The 18,017-nt window shown below is 38.9% G+C and overlaps 1 protein-coding gene across 1 annotated transcript in view; it reads left to right on the forward strand.

The window, feature by feature from the left end:
• Positions 1-15,677, forward strand: part of LOC136144768 (centrosomal protein of 135 kDa-like) — a 37,592-nt gene extending 21,915 nt beyond the window's left edge. The window contains 3 exon segments of the mRNA XM_065902619.1: positions 2,663-2,801; positions 6,412-6,635; positions 15,504-15,677. Coding sequence (XP_065758691.1) covers positions 2,663-2,801; positions 6,412-6,635; positions 15,504-15,668 — 528 coding nt within the window. The 3' untranslated portion in view covers positions 15,669-15,677.
• The last annotated feature ends 2,340 nt before the right edge of the window (positions 15,678-18,017 follow it).

Below are 18,017 nucleotides of genomic sequence, written 5' to 3' on the forward strand. Positions count from 1 at the left end.
GTGTGCACATACAGGGGGTCCTCACTAACTTCCTGGTTTACATACAGCAGTGTGCACATACAGGGGGTCCTCATTAACTTCCTGGTTTACATACAGCAGTGTGCACATACAGGGGTCCTCACTAACTTCCTGGTTTACATACAGCAGTGTGTACATACAGGGGGTCCTCATTAACTTCCTGGTTTACATACAGCAGTGTGCACATACAGGGGGTCCTCACTAACTTCCTGGTTTACATACAGCAGTGTGCACATACAGGGGGTCCTCACTAACTTCCTGGTTTACATACAGCAGTGTGTACATACAGGGGGTCCTCACTAACTTCCTGGTTTATATACAGCAGTGTGCACATACAGGGGGTCCTCACTAACTTCCTGGTTTATATACAGCAGTGTGCACATACAGGGGGTCCTCATTAACTTCCTGGTTTACATACAGCAGTGTGCACATACAGGGGGTCCTCACTAACTTCCTGGTTTACATACAGCAGTGTGCACATACAGGGGTCCTCACTAACTTCCTGGTTTACATACAGCAGTGTGTACATACAGGGGGTCCTCACTCACTTCCTGGTTTACGTACAGCAGTGTGTATATACAGGGGTCCTCACTAGCTTCCTGGTTTACACACATCAGTGTGCATGTGTCGTGCCCAGTCCCACTTTACGCCCTCTCCCTGCTTACCTCCGGCTCACCGTGGGTTTGTTTGCTGCATCTGTAACTGTACATCTGTTTTGTAGATAAATTCATTTGTACCCATTTTTTAGATTCCATATATAAGTGATACCATATGATACTTGTCTTTCTCTGACTTATTTCAGTCAGAATGTATATTTGTATACTTCTTTAATCTCATATATAATAGGTAGCAAGTTACACTCAAATTTGGAAAGCCTGTTAGGAATTTTATATTACTTAAATGACTTCATGACTCGTCATTTTACTAATATTAAATGTAAAAACTGATAATTACTTGATAAAATTGTTGACCTTTATTAAAAAGAACTCAGTTTTCTTTTAATTATTTTGCTTGGAAGTACAAACCATCTTACTAGTCATATTGTTCATTCTGGTGGTCTTCAAATGAGACAACTAGTAATCATCCCAGCATAAACCTGGATGTAACCTAACTTAGATATAATCTTATAGCCTAGAACCGGCAGAAAGAATGTCTTGTGTACAAGTAGAAATTCCTAGGTGGTCACCTGATAGATAATTGAGACTTTTTTAATAGCCTGCTAAATTGGATGAGTCTCCATTAATGTTGGAAACAAAGACTAATACTACCTTCCAAGTTCTCTCATTACTACACTCTTTTTACAGTCTAGTAGTAATACTCTGTGGCAGTCATGAGGCAAATTAAAAAGTGAAGCCTTTTGTGATACACTGGCTCATAGTAGGTGTTCAGATACTTAACTGGTTTTTCACTATGTTATGTTCATTATGAACAGTGTATCACAATGCCTTTCTGTTTTATCCAACTACTTTATCAGGTAGTCAGTTCAGCTGAACACTGAATAATTAGCTAAACCTGCTAGTTGTTGTCCACTTTTGAGTTTCATAGATACGTAAAAGTGTCCCATGAAGTCAGGAAATGTAAAGTAGATGTTTTGATGATGTTTTCACTATAGTGTAAGCTCCATGAGGACAGGGAATTTTGCTGTTTGTTCACTGCTGTTTGTAATGCACACTGTTTGCAGTTGTATGTGATTTATAATATTGTCTCAGAACTGTGACCAAGTTTCAATATTGTTGCCTGACAGCAAGATGTAGCTACTTTCTGACCTTTCTTATTTTTTCCATTGGTATTACATTTTATGTATTTTTAAGATAAAGGCTAACAGTATTATTAGCTAACATGTATTAAGTACTTGCCATGTGTTAGACACTGTACAGAGTGTTTCACACTCATAGAATCACCCATAGGTGGATCTGTAGATGAGTCATTCATAGATGACTCCTCGGTGTCCAGGTGCTGGTCTTACCCCCATTGTGTAGGTGAAACTGAGAATAACCCCGTGCTTATGTATACCCGTGGTGGTCTCAGAGCACCGTCTTCACTTACATATACCCGTGGTGGTCTCAGAGCACCATCTGCACTTAACGTATACCTGTGGTGGTCTCAGAGCACCATCTGCACTTAACGTATACCTGTGGTGGTCTCAGAGCACCGTCTTCGCTTATGTAAACCCGTGGTGATCTCGGAGCACCGTCTGCGCTTACGTATACCCGTGGTGGTCTTAGAGCACTGTCTATTTTCACTTTTCTTTAAACACAAAAACGCCTTAAAATTTTTTATTGAGCAAGTCATATTCACTTTTTTGAAAGACAATATGCTAAACAAATTAAAAGAAAATAAAATCCAATAATTCTACTACTTTAGAAGGGAGCACTGTTGAGTTTGGGTTTTATGATGCTTTTAGCCTCAATTGAGAATTAACTTTAATTGAAATGGTATATATTTGACTGACTAAAAGTGTGTGTATGTGAATTACTCTTAAATAAGTGTGCTTTCATGTTTTGTACAGTTTCTAGAAATCTTAATTTTTTTTTAAAATTTTTTAATTTTTTTAATTTTTCAGTGAGTTTTGTCATACATTGATATGAATCAGCCATAGAGTTACACATATTAGAAATCTTAATTTTAGTGTTAAAATTTTCAGGAATTAAGCTTATGTCATAAAGAACAGGAGAGGCTGAATGATGAACTCCTTAAAAAATCAGACCTGGAAACTGTTGTTCATCAGCTTGAACAAGAAAAGCAAAGACTTAACAAAAAAATTGAAAGTTTTGCAGTTACAGGTAAAATATAAAATGTTAATAACTTAAAAAGTGTGATTTCCTCTTAATGTTTTATTTTTAGTAGTAGATGGTGTTTCTTTTTCATTCATTCATTCAATAAATATTTGTTGCATGTTTGCGATGTATCAGAAACCAGACTAGGCACTGAGATACAGTAGAAAATCTCTCTCCCTCAAGGACCTTACAGGAACCTTTTATATTCTGACTAGTTGGTACAGGGAACCCCAGCTGAATATTTTCCAATGAAAATTTATCTTTCTTTGAGACACAGGATAATAGAATTAAGACTATGGGGAAGACCATTATGAAATAGTGGGAAGTTGAAGTACAGAATCTTTTTAAGTAAATGCAGTTTTATCACCTTCAGGCACACACACACACACATGCACACACTTAACATACTTGAAATAGGCTAACTTTCTACCAGGTACCTTATCCTAAATGAATTGGTTTAAGGAACTTGTAAGAATTCATTCATTCATTCATTTGACAAATGGTTATGAGCCTGTAGTGCTGGGATGTATAAAGGTAAACAAGATACACAGGCCCACTGCTCTTGTGGAGGCTTTAATATAGTTAGGGAGAAAAACTGGTAGCACATAAGTGAAGGAATTAATCTCAGATGATCAGGGTATTAGATAAAATGGGAGGGTATGCTAGAGATCATCTGATCAAAGGGCTTAGTGCTGGACACCAAGCCTTATGACAATCTGGGGCAATCTTCCAGGCAGGGGGGATGACAAGTGCAGAATCCTGGTGCCATCAAACTCCATGTGTCTGAGGAAGTGAAGGAAAGCCAGTGTGCTATTTTAAGAAGCTGCTGTATCCTAGGCTCTTCAGCATCCGTGGGGCTAATCTATCTGACCCCTTGTCTGCTTAACCAGCTGTTTGACTTGAGCATGTTCTTTAATGTTACTTCAGTTTCCCTGTCTCTGTGGTTAAGATGGCACCTAACCCAAAAGGTTGTCATGAGGATTAAATGAGTTCATATATTATTAAAGTGCTTAGGCCTACATATGAAAGTTAGCAATTTTACTTCCTTTCATGCTATGTCTATCTTGCCATTTCAGCATAATCTCTCAGATACCTGAAACTCCCTTGTTTCTTTGTGTTTTGAATGCATCCTCCTACCCAAAATCCAGCCGTGGATCAGCTAAAACATTCACACGTGAGCAGCTAAGCGCTGCTTGCCTGTGCCCCAGTTGAGTTCAGTTCAGTCACTCAGTCGTAGCCGACTCTTTGCGACCCCATGGACTGCAGCACACCAGGCCTCCCTATCCACTCCAGCTCCCAGAGTTTACTCAGACTCATGTCCATTGAGTCAGTGGTGCCATCCAGCCATCTCATCCTCTGTCGTCCCCTTCTTCTCCCGCCTTCAATCTTTCCCAGCATCAGGGGCTTTTCCAATTAGTCAGCTCTTCACATCAGGTGGCCAAAGTACTGGAGTTTCAGCTTCAGCATCAGTCCTTCCAATGAACACCCAGGACTGATCTCCTTTAGGATGGACTGGTTGGATCTCCTTGCAGTCCAAGGGACTCTCAAGGGTCTTCTCCAACACCACAGCTCAAAAGCATCAATTCTCTGGCACTCAGCTTTCTTTTTAGTCCAACTCTCACACCCATACATAACTACTGGAAAAGCCATAGTTTTGACTAAATGGACCTCTGTTGTCAAAGTAATGTCTCTGCTTTTAATATGCTGTCTAGGTTGGTCATAACTTTTCTTCCTAGGAGCAAGCGTGTGCCCCGGACGGTAGCTATAGCACTGGAAGTTACATGGCCCCGAACCACAGCGCCCCCTTCAGTGAGGTATGGAGATCTTACTCTATATTCCTTACTGCTTGATCTCCCATCCTGCGGGAACATACTCAAGTGTTTTTCATTCTCAGTAAACCCATTCTGAGTAGATGATCTTACCTCCAGTTTTCCTAAAAGAACAGAAGCCATCAGGGAGGCATTCCATGTTTCCTGTCCCCAGATCTTGAACCTGTCCATCCTTATCTTCCCTGTTAGAGTGGAGCCATTTGGCTTTTATGATGGGCCACTGCCTCCATCTGTTCTCTAGGTCCCATTCTCTCTCACTTTAAAATGCTACATATTATCTCTTTTTGATAACATTAGCTTTTGTACTGTTTTTTCCCCATTGGTATTCAAACATGCTTTTCCCTTTTCCCATTCTAAAGCAAAAACTGTGACCCATCCCTATCCAGCTACTCTTTCCTCCTCATTATAGCTTTTACATCTTGAAAAGTCATTCATCCCTGCTTTTCTGCTTGATCACCTTCTATCCTTTAGCACCTCTGCTGCTGCTGCTGCTAAGTTGCTTCAGTAGTGTCTGACTCTGTGTGACCCCATAGACGGCAGCCCACCAGGCTCCTCTGTCCACAGAGTTCTCCAGGCAAGAATACTGGGGTGGTTTGCCATTTCCTTCTTCATTTAGCACCTCAGTCCACTCCAGTTTGCTTCTGTCCTCTACTTCACCAGTACAACTGCTCTCGTTAAGGTCACCAGTCACCTCCATTGTGCCAAATACAGTGGACACTTTTCATTCATCAGTTTGACTTACCATTTAAGGCATTTGCCCATTCCTTCAGCTCTCTTACTTTCTTAACCTCTCTGGTCACTCAGAATAAATTCTGCTGTTCATCCTCTGGATTGTATTGCACACTGTTCTTTTGTGACTCTTGTCCTGCTACAGTTAGAATAATTATTTGACCTTGGACATGTTTTTCATACTGTATTCTTAGCTCATGCTGGACCTACAGTAAATTCTCAATAATTATCTGTCAAATGAATGAAAGAAGATGGTAAGTGACTTGGAATATGTCTTGAAAATCACTTCATGACTTTGAATTGTAAAGAACATCAGTTAAATTAGATTGAACTATACAAAATTGCCAATATTAGGCAACTTTTGGCTTCCCAGGTGGTCCTAGAGGTGAAGTACCTGCCTGCCAGTGCAGGAGACATGAATGATGGGGGTTCCATCCCTGGGTTGGTAAGATCCCCTGGAGGAGGGCATGGCTACCCACTCCAGGATTCTTGCCGTGGACAGAGGAGCCTGGTGGGCTACATACAGTCCATGGGGTCGCCTAGAGTCAGACACAACTGAAGTGACTTAGCATGCATGCATGCACAGGCTACTTTTGACTCCTGAAAATGTCATTTCTATGGTAAAAGTTAATAATTGTGCTTGTGTGAGGAAAGACTAGTTATTCTGTGTATACTATGTTAAATTTAAGCTTCATGTTAAAGTCACGCATATTATAACCAGTTTGAACAGGTAAATTTTCTTTTAGTGCATTTTCAGGTCATCAGAGAGTAAGTACCATGTGATAATTTATTGTTCACTGTGTAGTACTGAATAGTACCCAGACTTGTATATGACAAAAGCAGGACTTGACTTATTGGATTTTATTTAAACTTTTAATATAATTTTTTTTAAATCTTTTCCTTTCAGCATTTACCTCTTTGATATTTGGCAGTTGTAGGTGATATGCAAAACAGCTAATGATTTTTAGTAGCTTTCATTGTAAAAATTATAGTTTATTTGGCTGATTATACATTTTATATGCAACATTGTTTTAAGATTTTATGACTTTAATTTGCAGAAAGAGAACTTACTGTGGAAATTGAGAGGATGAGACTAGAACATGGAATAAAACGACGAGACAAGTCACCTTCTCGTTTAGATACGTTTCTGAAAGGTATAGAAGATGAATGAGATTTTTATAAGAAAGAACTAAAAAAACTCCAACATATAATACAGCGAAGATCTTGCTCTAGAAGTCATTCTACATGTGAAAAAATTCCAGTATTTAAAACACTAGAAAAGGTAATATCTCTTTGTGAGAGTGTTTGATAAGGCAAAAAAGAGCTTTATGAGCAAACTTTTGGTTTATTATTGTAATAATGTAATGTTATTCATACTTATTTTTAGGAAGTTTTTCTTAATTTTCATTTTTGTAGTCTTCTGTGACCATTTTGTAGTCTGTGACTTTAGGAACACTGCATTAATTAGGAAAACTACTTAAGAACAAAGTGTAAGGTACTGATTCCTGGAAATTAAGGGAGATTGAATAGCTCATTATATATCTGGGAAGAGTGCAGGGGCATCTGAGCTTCCAGAAACTGGATCCAGGAACTCATGCTGCTGGACACTTCCTCTCTTTCTAATCTTTACTTTTGGTATCATCTGCATTTTCTCTCTTTAAGTAGAATGGCTTTGTCTCCATGGCAGGCTACGTGGCTTCAGGCCATTCCCATTCTTGGACCAGTCAGAAAGGCAGGCCACATTGTACAGACCAGGCATCTTCTATGATAACTGTGCAAAAGGAAGGGGTAAAAAATGGCAGTGAGCACTGGACAGATCATCCCCTTTGTCCACTACAATCATGTTTGCAACTTGATGGTCTGAAGATGTATAAGGTTAACGATGATGAATAAAAACATGAGAATAAAAACATGTCCTCATTTTAGGTCTTAATTATTTTCAAAATTTTATGACTATCATTTGGGTTCTTTACATTTTTCTTTCTTTCTTTTTTCATTTATTTTTATTAGTTGGAGGCTAATTACTTTACAATATTGTAGTGGTTTTTGCCATACATTGACATGAATCAGCCATGGATTTACATGTGTTCCCCATCCTGATCCCACCTCCCACCTCCCTCCCCATCCCATCCCTCTGGGTCATCCCAGTATCCCATCCCAGCACTTGTTCCTGACCAGCCCTGAGCACTTGTCTCATGCATCCAACCTGGACTGCTGATCTGTTTCACACTTGATAATATACATGTTTCAATGCTATTCTCTCAGATCATCCTACCCTCGCCTTCTCCTACAGAGTCCAAAAGTCTGTTCTGTACATCTGTGTCTCTCTCTCTGTTTTGCATATAGGGTTATCATTACCATCTTTCTAAATTCCATATATATGTGTTAGTATACTGTAATGGTCTTTATCTTTCTGGCTTGCTTCACTCTGTATAACGGGCTCCAGTTTCATCCATCTCATTAGAACTGATTCAGATGAATTCTTTTTAACGGCTGGGTAATATTCCATGGTGTATATGTACCACAACTCCCTTATCCATTCGTCTGCTGATGGGCATCTAGGTTGCTTCCATGTCCTGGCTATTATAAACAGTGCTGCGATGAACATTGGGGTGCACGTGTCTCTTTCAGATCTGGTTTCCTCAGTGTGTATGCCCATAAGTGGGATTGCTGGGTCATATGGCAGTTCTATTTCCAGTTTTTTAAGAAATCTCCACACTGTTCTCCATAGTGGCTGTACTAGTTTGCATTCCCACCAACAGTGTAAGAGGGTTCCCTTTTCTCCACACCCTCTCCAGCATTTATTGCTTGTAGACTTTTGGATAGCAGCCATTCTGACTGGCGTGTACCCCTTTTGGATAGCAGCCATTCTGACTGGCGTGTACCTCATTGTGGTTTTGATTTGCATTTCTCTGATGATGAGTGATGTTGAGCCTCTTTTCATATGTTTGTTAGCCATCTGTATGTCTTCTTTGGAGAAATGTCTGTTTAGATCTTTGGCCCATTTTTTGATTGGGTCATTTATTTTTCTGGAATTGAGTTGCAGGAGTTGCTTGTATATTTTTGAGATTAATCCTTTGTCTGTTTCTTCATTTGCTGTTATTTTCTCCCATTCTGAAGTGTGTCTTTTCACTTTGCTTATAGTTTCCTTTGTTGTGCAAAAGCTTTTAAGTTTCATTAGGTCCCATTTGTTTATTTTTGCTTTTATTTCCAATATTCTGGGAGGTGGGTCATAGAGGATCTTGCTGTGATTTGTATCAGAGAGTGTTTTGCCTATGTTCTCCTCTAGGAGTTTTATAGTTTCTGGTCTTACATTTAGATCTTTAATCCATTTTCAGTTTATTTTTGTGTATGGTGTTAGAAAGTGTTCTAGTTTTATTCTTTTACAGGTGGTTGACCAGTTTTCCCAGCACCACTTGTTAAAGAGGTTGTCTTTTTTTCCATTGTATACCCTTGCCTCCTTTGTCGAAGATAAGGTGTCCATAGGTACCTGGATTTATCTCTGGGCTTTCTATTCTGTTCCATTGATCTGTATTTCTGTCTTTGTGCCAGTACCATACTGTCTTGATGACTGTGGCTTTGTAGTAGAGCCTGAAGTCAGGCAGGTTGATTCCTCCAGTTCCATTCTTCTTTCTCAAGATTGCTTTGGCTATTCAAGGTTTCTTGAATTTCCATACAAATTGTGAAACTATTTGTTCTAGTTCTGTGAAAAATACCATTGGTAGCTTGATAGGGATTGCATTGAATCTATAGATTGCTTTGGGTAGTATACTCATTTTCACAATACTGATTCTTCCAATTTATGAACATGGTCTATTTCTCCATCTGTTTATGTCCTCTTTGATTTCTTTCATCAGTGTTTTATAGTTTTCTATATATAGGTCTTTTGTTTCTTTAGGCAGATATACTCCTATGTATTTAATTCCTTTTGTTGCAATGGTGAGTGGTATTGTTTTCTTAATTTCTCTTTCTCTTTTCTCATTGGTAGTGTATAGAAATGCAAGGCATTTCTGTGTGTTAATTTTATATCCTGCTACATTACTGTATTTATTGATTAGCTCTAATAATTTTCTGGTAAAATCTTTAGGGTTTTCTATGTAGAAGATCATGTCATCTGCAAACAGTGAGAGTTTTACCTCTTCTTTTCCTATCTGGATTGCTTTTATTTCTTTTTCTGCTCTGATTGCTGTGGCCAACACTTCCAAAACTATGTTGAATAGTAATGGTGAGAGTGGGCACCCTTGACTTGTTCCTGACTTTAAGGGAAATGCTTTCAATTTTCACCATTGAGGACAATGTTTGCTGTGGGTTTGTCATATATAGCTTGTGTTATTATGTTGAGGTATGTTCCTTCTATTCCTGCTTTTTGGAGAATTTTTATCATAAATGGATGTTGAATTTTGTCAAAGGCTTTCTCTGCATCTATTGAGATAATCATGTGGTTTTTATCTTTCAATTTGTTAATGTGGTGTATTACATTGATTGATTTGCAGATATTAAAGAATCCTTGCATTCCTGGGATAAAGCCCACTTGGTCATGATGTATGATCTTTTTAATATGCTGTTGGATTCTGTTTGCTAGAATTTTGTTAAGGATTTTTGCATCTATGTTCATCAGTGATATTGGCCTGTAGTTTTCTTTTTTTGTGGCATCTTTGTCTGGTTTTGGAATTAGGGTGATGGTGGCCTCATAGAATGAGTTTGGAAGTTTGCCTTCTTCTGCAATTTTCTGGAAGAGTTTGAGTAAGATAGGTGTTAGCTCTTCTCTAAATTTTTGGTAGAATTCAGCTGTGAAGCCATCTGGTCCTGGGCTTTTGTTTGCTGGAAGATTTCTGATTACAGTTTCGATTTCCGTGCTTGTGATGGGTCTGTTAAGACTTTCTATTTCTTCCTGGTTCAATTTTGGAAAGTTATACTTCTCTAAGAATTTGTCCATTTCTTCCAAGTTGTCCATTTTATTGGCATAGAGCTGGTGGTAGTAGTCTCTTATGATCCTTCATATTTCAGTGTTGTCTGTTGTGATCTCTCCATTTTCATTTCTAATTTTGTTGATTTGGTTCTCCCTTTGTTTCTTGATGAGTCTGGCTAACGGTTTGTCAGTTTTGTTTACCTTTTCAAAAAACCAGCTTTTAGCTTTGTTGATTTTTTCTATGGTCTCTTTTGTTTCTTTTGCATTTATTTCTGCCCTAATTTTTAAGATTTCTTTCCTTCTGCTAACCCTGGGGTTCATTTCTTCCTTCTCTAGTTGCTTTATGTGTAGAGTTGGGTTGTTTATTTGACTTGTTTCTTGAGGTAAGCCTGTAATGCTATGAACCTTCCCCTTAGCACTGCTTTTACAGTGTCCAGATTCTTCTTTCTTTTAAACGTTGGAGTTAGAGGATTCCTGGAGGCTTCTATGACCCTCACATTATCTACATACTGGATAAAATTAGAGAAGTTGGAAGTACAGTCATTAAAACTCAGGACATTTGATTTTAGACTTGGCTGCATTTACCAACTCTGTCATCTTTTTCTTGAAGATCTGCCTACTGCCAAATGGTTTTGAGACATTTTCTGATTAGACTGTTTTGTAACTTCATTGGCTCCTGACTGAATTTGATTTGGAGTGTTAGTTTAAACACTGTGCTTTGTTATCTGTTAAGAGCACAATGAATGGGTGGGGACATACAGTTAAGTTAATTTATGTGTGCTGAGTTGTTTTTTAAGCTCCAAATATACTTAGGAATCAAGAAAAAGAAATCACTGAATTGATCACCTTCATTGTGTGGGACAGTCTTCTTCAAAAATGTTGATTAGTTTAATCAACTTATTAAGTAGAACTGAGTGGGTAAGTGTCTCAGTACTTTTAAATGTTGGATTTGTTTGCTTGGTGTGAATTCATGGTTGAAAGGCAAGTTGAGATATGGGTAAGTTACTGGTAAAATTAGGAGGGGCCTTCCCCCCTTCATCTTATTTAGTTTCTTGAAATGTTCTAATGACACCTGACATGATTCATTTTGTAAAGTTTAGAAAGTTGGGACCTTGGTAGCATTTTAGAGTCCAGTAGTAAATTTCAGGCGTGGTAGGGAATAATGGGTGATGTACGTGAGTGAAATGGGTGGAGTGTAAGACAGTTGTGAGTGCTGTGAACTAAGGAGTAAATTCTAGTCTAAAACTGGGTGTTTTAAGCTTGTTTAGAAACAGTTGTTGGCAGACAGCATAGACCTGTCTCAAGCTCGATTTGGTACAGGCTGTGTTTTCAACCCCTGCTTTTTATAGCAAATTGTTGGGCAGAGTTTCCTGGGATTGCTGCAACTCAGAAAATATATTGACATTTTTTTGTATCGGTAATTTTTTTTTTCATTTATTTTTATTAGTTGGAGACTAATTACTTTACATTATTGTAGTGGTTTTTGCCATACATTGACGTGAATCAGCCATGAATTTACATGTGTTTCCCATCCCAATCCCCCCTCCTGCCTCCCTCTCCACCCCATCTCTCTGGGTCTTCCCAGTGCACCAGCCCTGAGCACTTGTCCCATGCATCCAACCTTGGCTGGTGATCTGTTTCACCCTTGATAGTATACTTGTTTCAATGCTCTTCTCTCAGGACATCCCACCCTCGCCTTCTCCCACAGAGTCTAAAAGTCTGTTCTGTACATCTGTGTCTCTTTTTCTGTTTTGCATATAGGGTTTTCGTTCTCTGTTGTCTATGTAGGGACAGCGCTGGTCTCTTTGACCTTGTACTCACCAGATTTCCAAATGTGAGTTTTGGGTATAGTGTAATGGGAAATGCTTTGGAGTTGGAAACCTTATTAGAAGCTTCAACTCCAGACACTGGCTTAGACAAGTTACCTAACTCATGGCTTCCTGATTTGCAAAGTGAGGAATGTATCTACAACCTCTTATGAAGATTACATGACATAATTGTATAAGGGTCTAACATAACATCTAATTCGTAGTAAATGTTTTATTTCTTTATTATTTGCTGGTTTAAAGCACATCTGCTGCTGCTGCTAAGTTGCTTCAGTCATGTCCAACTCTGTGCGACCCCATAGACAGCAGCCCACCAGGCTTCTCCGTCCCTGGGATTCTCCAGGCAGGAATACTGGAGTGGGTTGCCGTTTCCTTCTCCCAAGCACATCAGGTGTAGATAGAAAGTTAGGTTTAATTCAGTAGATGTGTACTGAGAGCATACTATGAATGTGGCATGCAGGATACAAGATAAAGAAGACCTGTTTCCTATCCTCAGTCTAGCATTGTGGGTATGTGTACATGAGTTTGTGTATGTGTGCATGTGTGTTTAGGAAAAATGGAGTGATAAAAGGGAATTATTAGCACTCATACATACATACAAGACACATTTAGCGAAGTGGGGAATTCATTCATTTTAGAATTACATGCTAAGTACTGAAGGTGTGGTGGGAAGGACCTCCTGTGTCTCTGAGGGCACTTGCGTTTTAGTGTTGGTGGTGGTTCAGTCTGTAAGTCACGTCTGACTCTCTGCAACCCCATGGACTGCAGCACACCAGGCTTCCCTGTCCTTCACCATCTTCTTGAGCTTTCTCAAACTCATGTCTGTTGAGTCAGTGATGCCATCCAGCCATCTCGTCTTCTGTCATCCCCTTCTCCTCCTGCCTCCTGTCTTTCCCGGCATCAGGGTCTTTTCCAATGAGTTTGCTTTTCACACCAGGTGGCCAAAGTATTGGAGCTTCAGCTTCAGTATCAGTCCTTCCAGTGATTATTCAGGGTTGATTTCCTTTAGAATTGAGTGGTTGGATCTCCTTGCTGTCCAGGGGATTCTCAAGAGTCTTCTCCAGCATCACAGTCTGAAAGCATCGATTCCTGGGCTCTCAGCCCTCTTTTTGGTCCAACTCTCACATCTGTAAATGACTACTGGAAAACTGTAGCTTTGACTATACAGACCTTTGTCAGAGAAGTAATATCTCTCTTTGTAGTACTCTGTCTAGGTCTGTCATAGCTTTTCTTCCAAGGAGCAAACATCTTTTAATTTCATGGCTGCAGTCACCATCCACAGTGATTTTGGAGCCCAAGAAAATAAAATCTGTCACTCTTTCCACTTTCTCTGCATCTATTTGCTATAAAGTGATGGGACCAGATGCCATGATCTTAGTTTATTGAATGTTGAGTTTTAAGCCAGCTTTTTCACTTTCCTCTTTCACCATCATAAAGAGGCTCTTTAGTTCCTCTTCACTTTCTGCCATTAGGATGGTAACATCTGCATATCTGAGGTTGTTGATATTTCTCCTGGCAGTCTTGATTCCAGCTTGTGAGTCACCTATCCAGGTATTTTGCATGATGTACTCTGCATATAAGTTAAATAAGCAGGGTGACAATATACAAAACTTGATGTACTCCTTTCCCAATTTTGAACCAATCCGTTGTTCCATGTCCAGTTCTAACTATTGCTTCCTGACCTGCATACAGGTTTCTCAGTAGACAGGTAAGGTGTCTGGTACTCCTATCTCTTTAAGAATTTTCCACAGTTTGTTGTGATCCATATGATCCATACAGTCAAAGGCTTTAGCACAGTCAGTGAAGCAGATTCTTTTTTTTTTTTTTTATTTCTCTTGCTCTTCCTATGACCCAGTGGATGTTGGCAATTTGATCTCTGATTTTAGTGATAAAGACACACTAAACACCCAGTTGTGTAAATAACTTTATAATCTCATTTATAGTAAGTATTAATGAGGAAAGAATACAGGAAATTTTCAGAATGCTATGAGAGTATATAGAGGGAGATCTAAATTAGATTGGAGAATCTGGAAGGACTCCTTACAGAGAGTGGCGTTTAAGCTGAGACCTAGATAATAATGAAAAACAGACTGTCAAATCCTTATTCGTTGAGCTCTCCTTTTCTAAAATCTAGGCATACCACCTCCTTTCTGTAAAAATATTTTTATTTAAATATGGTTACGTCATAGGTTCTCTTTTATCGTTATTTAAATGTTAATTAAGTCCTCACCCTAATTGCTTTTATCCTGTAATACAGATGCATTTTGTCCTTCAAGGTGTCCAGATAGCTAATCTCATTCATTTTCCCTGGACTTTTCTTGCTTAACCAAGAGGATAACTTATTTCCAAGTGGCAGGTGAAGGATACTTCATGGATATTTACCATTTACCAAGTGTACTTTGGACATGGTATGTACATAGTAGATATTGAATACCATAGATCAGAATGCTTTCCAATGTAGCAAAATACCAGATTGTCACTATCTCTGGAGCTTCTGCATATAGTACTTGAACATTAATATGCCATAGACCCCAAGTGTACATTTGCCATATTTATTTTCTACAATAACTATGAAGTTAATGGGTTTTTTTTTAAGTTGTACTGAAGTAATAGGTATAATTTTGTTTTAGGAATGTTGGAAGTACTTGCTTATTCAGTGAATATCCTAATGTGCACCGTCTGGTAGAAATATTTATATTTATCTGATTGCAGAAAAAATAGAGCTCACATAGGTTTGGTGCTGGGACAGTTGGGGGCTGGTATGCCTGGGAAATTGATCTTGGATTTAGTCTCAGGAAACACTGAGGAATGTGCTAGGCTGTTAAGTTACTTGTGCTGGGTGAGCAGGTGAGCAGGTATTCACATACCCGCTTGATTCCTCCCATGGAGAGGGCTATGAACTAGTGATTCCCAGCTCCAAATGAATCAGAATCACTTGGAGGGCTTGATAAACCAGTTACTGGGCCCTGCCCCCATAGTTTCTGATTGAGTAGGTCTGGGATATACCTCAAAATTTGCATGCCTTGCATGTTCGCAGATACTGTATGCTTCCAGTCTGGGGATTATACTTTAGTTACAACAGCAGTATACACAACTGGGGTAGAGTGACACTTGAAGCATCTGATGGGGTCTCATCAAGTAGGATCAGTGGCAGCTGGGTCTCTTGCTGGGAACTCGAAGGTCTGGAAATTTGCCCCAGTATTGCCAGCATTCTCTCTCCTGCTCTCCTTATAGATTAATAATTGTGTTCCTTAATTACATTAAAGGAAGTTGTGTTCTTTTTGTCTGTTAGCATCTTTCAGTCAGTCTCATCTTCAGCATCCTTGTGCCAACCATGTGGTGATAATTCTGTCTTGAATTATCTTGAAACAATATTGTCTTGAAATGATAACTGCTGTCTTGAATTATGTTTCAGGGTGATTGCGACTCAGATATCCATCTCGTCACAAGAGAAAGAGACGAACTTCAGCGTATGCTAGAAAGATTTGAAAAGCACATGGTGGATATACAGTCCAATGTTAAATTATTGACAGCAGAAAGAGATAAACCAAGTATCTTATATAAGATATTGATTATGTAACACCAGTTAACTATAATGGAACCAGTATATATCCTTTATATTACTGTAGTATATGGATTTTAGGGATATCCCTTCATAGTTAGTAGTTTCTACTATCATCCTGTGCCCAAAGCAGAATTTTCTATTGTTTTTTCATATTTATTTTTCCTCTTTTCTAGCCTATCTATGGGTCAGGTCAGTTTGGGATAATTCCCTATTTCTCAAACTACTGAATGGGTCTTAGCCTGACTCTGAGTCAAGTGTTTGCTTGGGATTCAATCACGTTGGGTTATGTGTATCTTCCAGTGGGTAGCACTAACTAATGCTTGGATGTTAGTTGAATGTTAAGGACTTAGCTTTGAGGGATAGGGAGGGGAGATTCACTAGGTTGGACCAGTTACAAGCCTCAGTTGTCAGAAGGCAAAGTGAGTCTGAGCAAAGCATCATGTTTATCACCACAATTTGTTCTCATACCAATCTCCCATGAAATCCTATTGCTGTTTTGAAAGGAAGAGAAAGATATAGAGTTAAAAGGCCAAGTTGAAGGAGCTTTTCTTTCTTTTGAAGTTTTTTTGGGATTCTGCAGTACATATTGATCTACTTTCTGGGTTTTTCCTGCAGGTGGCTTAGATTTCAGCTTTCTTGGGTCTGCTTACTTAATTAGTAGTTGTCCATCTGCTATTTGGCTTTCAAAATTTTGTGGTTGGCACTTCTCTCCATCTTCTTGTCTTTTTGTTTTAATTATTACTATTATTGCTTGAATCCTCTTACTCTCAGTCTTTAGTATGTCATTTTATTTATAAGTTAGAATTTTTTTTATATTTCCTTAATTTTTTTCCCCATTTATTTTTATTAGATGGAGGCTAATTACTTTACAATATTGTAGTGGGTTTGGTCATACATTGACATAAATCAGCCATGGATTTACATGTGTTCCCCATCCTGATCCCCCCTCCCGCCTCCCTCTCCACCCCATCCCTCTGGGTCTTCCCAGTGCACCAGCCCTGAGCACTTGTCTCCTGCATCCAGCCTGGGCTGGTGATCTGTTTCACCCTTGATAGTATACTTGTTTCAAAGTTATTCTCTCAGAACATCCCACCCTCGCCTTCTCCCACAGAGTCTAAAAGTCTGTTCTGTACATCTGTGTGTCTTTTTCTGTTTTGCATATAGGGTTATCGTTACCATCTTTCAAAATTCCATATATATGCGTTAGTATACTGTATTGGTCTTTATCTTTCTGGCTTACTTCACTCTGTATAATGGGCTCCAGTTTCATCCATCTCATTAGAACTGATTCAAATGAATTCTTTTTAACGGCTGAGTAATATTCCATGGTGTTATGTACCACAGCTTTCTTATCCATTCGTCTGCTGATGGGCATCTAGGTTGCTTCCATGTCCTGGCTATTATAAGCAGTGCTGCAATGAACATTGGGGTGCACGTGTCTCTTTCAGATCTGGTTTCCTCGGTGTGTATGCCCAGAAGTGGTATTGCTGGGTCATATGGTAGTTCTATTTCCAGTTTTTTAAGAAATCTCCACACTGTTCTCCATAGTGGCTGTACTAGTTTGCATTCCCACCAACAGTGTAAGAGGGTTCCCTTTTCTCCACACCCTCTCCAGCATTTATTGCTTGTAGACTTTTGGATAGCAGCCATTCTGACTGGCATGTAATGGGACCTCATTGAGATTTTGATTTGCATTTCTCTGATGATGAGTGATGTTGAGCATCATGTAATGGGACCTCACTGAGGTTTTGATTTGCATTTCTCTGATGATGAGTGATGTTGAGCATCTTTTCATGTGTTTGTTAGCCATCTGTATGTCTTCTTTGGAGAAATGTCTATTTAGATCTTTGGCCCACTTTTTGATTGGGTCATTTATTTTTCTGGAATTGAGCTGCAGGAGTTGCTTGTATATTTTTGAGATTAATCCTTTGTCTGTTTCTTCATTTGCTATTATTTTCTCCCATTCTGAAGGCTGTCTTTTCACCTTGCTTATAGTTTCCTTTGTTGTGCAAAAGCTTTTAAGTTTCATTAGGTCCCATTTGTTTCTTTTTGCTTTTATTTCCAATATTCTGGGAGGTGGGTCATAGAGGCTCTTGCTGTGATTTATGTCGAGAGTGTCTTGCCTATGTTCTCCTCTAGGAGTTTTATAGTTTCTGGTCTTACATTTAGATCTTTAATCCATTTTCAGTTTATTTTTGTGTATGGTGTTAGAAAGTGTTCTAGTTTCATTCTTTTACAAGTGGTTGACCAGTTTTCCCAGCACCACTTGTTAAAGAGGCTGTCTTTTTTCCATTGTATATTCTTGCCTCCTTTGTTGAAGATAAGGTGTCCATAGGTATGTGGATTTATCTCTGGGCTTTCTAT

The sequence above is a fragment of the Muntiacus reevesi genome, chromosome 12 (assembly GCF_963930625.1).
Source record: "Muntiacus reevesi chromosome 12, mMunRee1.1, whole genome shotgun sequence".
NCBI classification, from domain to species: Eukaryota; Metazoa; Chordata; class Mammalia; order Artiodactyla; family Cervidae; genus Muntiacus; species Muntiacus reevesi.